The 1,713-nt window shown below is 46.6% G+C and overlaps 1 protein-coding gene across 5 annotated transcripts in view; it reads right to left on the bottom strand.

The window, feature by feature from the left end:
- Window positions 1–380: 380 nt before the first annotated feature.
- The window catches only part of DYNC2I1 (dynein 2 intermediate chain 1), a 44,925-nt gene continuing 43,592 nt past the window's right edge, over window positions 381–1,713 (bottom strand). For 3 of the 5 annotated variants that reach the window (XM_067747610.1, XM_067747613.1, XM_067747611.1), the window contains one exon: window positions 381–1,135. In XM_067747610.1, coding sequence (XP_067603711.1) covers window positions 769–1,135 — 367 coding nt within the window. In that variant the 3' untranslated portion in view covers window positions 381–768. The remainder of the gene's footprint in view (window positions 1,136–1,713) is intronic. The other 2 variants (XM_067747612.1, XM_067747614.1) reach the window with 1 other exon arrangement.

Below are 1,713 nucleotides of genomic sequence, written 5' to 3'. Positions count from 1 at the left end.
GCTGGGTGCTGGCCTGCCGAGGGTGCCCCAGGCCCTAAGAGCCTGACTGTTCTCTGCCTGGTCCCAGTTCTGGGGTGAAACCGTCCCATCGCTGGCAAAGCAGCAGCCACACGTGGCCCAGAGAGAACAAACCTGCCCCCGGCACTGAATGCTCACCTGTCACTGTGTCAGTGACACTGGGTGTAGGGAAAGGCCGTCACCCCAGAGTTCTCCTGCCCGTAAATCCCTGTAACTGTACAATTAAGATAATTTATGTATTTGCATCATCTTTAGACAAAACTAATTTTTAATAATAAAGCATAGTACAAATGTGTCTGAACAGACATCCCAACATTGCCAGCAGAAGTCCAACAAAGTATTAAGGAAGCACAGGTGGGAGGTCATTTCAGCAGAGTCAGTCCTTTAATTTAAACCTGTGAATATGTCATTTTACGTATGACTAAGAAAACTGTTCATTAAATACATTTTTATTTGGATTGTTTAAAAATCTAGTAATAAATGTTACAATATTTTAAAGCTGCTCTGAAAATCAGTAGAAATATTCTTGGAAAAGAGCATCCTACCTGGCTCTCTGTTGCCTTTGAAGTTCAGTATACACTAAAATGTCTGCTGTTTCCATTCAAAAATAGTAATTTATTTATGGCATATTGAAGTGACATTCTTGAAAAATGAACTCTGGACAGACACATGCCTTCTATCTACACGAATGTACACCCATCAGCTGTAACATCGGGGTCACCACACGGCTTCCTCGCGGCGTCCCACGACCTACAGGGCTTCCCGCAGCAGCAGCCGCAGCCTCTGCAGCTCGTCGCCCACCGGGGCCACCCACTCCCGCCGCAAGTACTGGACGTCCACGTCGCCTGAGGCTCTGGCCAGCACCAGGGCCAGGAAGCCACTGCGGGTCTTCTCTGCTTCACCCACGACAGTCATGGCCACCAGCCTGAAATCGAGAAGCACACGCCGCGTGATCCCGAGTCTCCGGATTACCCACCTTCCCGGGGGGAGCAGGAAGAGGAGAAACGCTGGAAACACAGGGGGGAGGAGCTCCTTGGCATCAGCCTGGGGATGACTTTGGATCTGGCTCCAAAAGCAAAGGCAACAGAAGCGAACAGGTGGGACTACGAAGCAGCTTCTGCACAGCAAAAGAAACCAGAAACAAAATGAAAGGGCAACCCACAGAATGGAAGAAAGTATTTGCCAATCATACATCTGTTAGGGGGTTAATAACCAAAACATAAAGATCTCATACAACTCAATAGCCAAAAAACCAAGCAATCCAATTACAAAATGGGCAGAAGATCTAAATAGAAATTTTTCCAAAGAAGACACACAGATGGCCAACAGACGAGTGAAAAGATGCTCAACATCATTAATCACCAGGGAAATGCAAATCAAAACCACAATGAGCTATCACCTCACACCTGTCAGAATGGCCATCATCAAAAAGATAAGAAATAACAAATGCTGGAGAGGGTGTGGAGAAAAGGGAGCCCTCCTGCACTGCTGGTGGGAATGTAAATTGGTGCAGACACAGTGGAGAACAGTGTGGAGGTTTCTCAAGAATTAAAAATAGAGCCAACATACAATCCAGCAATTCCACTCCTGGGTATTTATCCAAAGAAAATGAAGCCGCTATCTCAAAGAGATATCTGCACTCCCATGTCCAGTGCAGCATTATTCACAAGAGCCAGGACAATCCAGCAATTCCAC

This window comes from Pseudorca crassidens, chromosome 8 (genome assembly GCF_039906515.1).
Source record: "Pseudorca crassidens isolate mPseCra1 chromosome 8, mPseCra1.hap1, whole genome shotgun sequence".
Taxonomy (NCBI): Eukaryota; Metazoa; Chordata; class Mammalia; order Artiodactyla; family Delphinidae; genus Pseudorca; species Pseudorca crassidens.
This window is presented reverse-complemented; position numbering and strand designations above follow the sequence as displayed.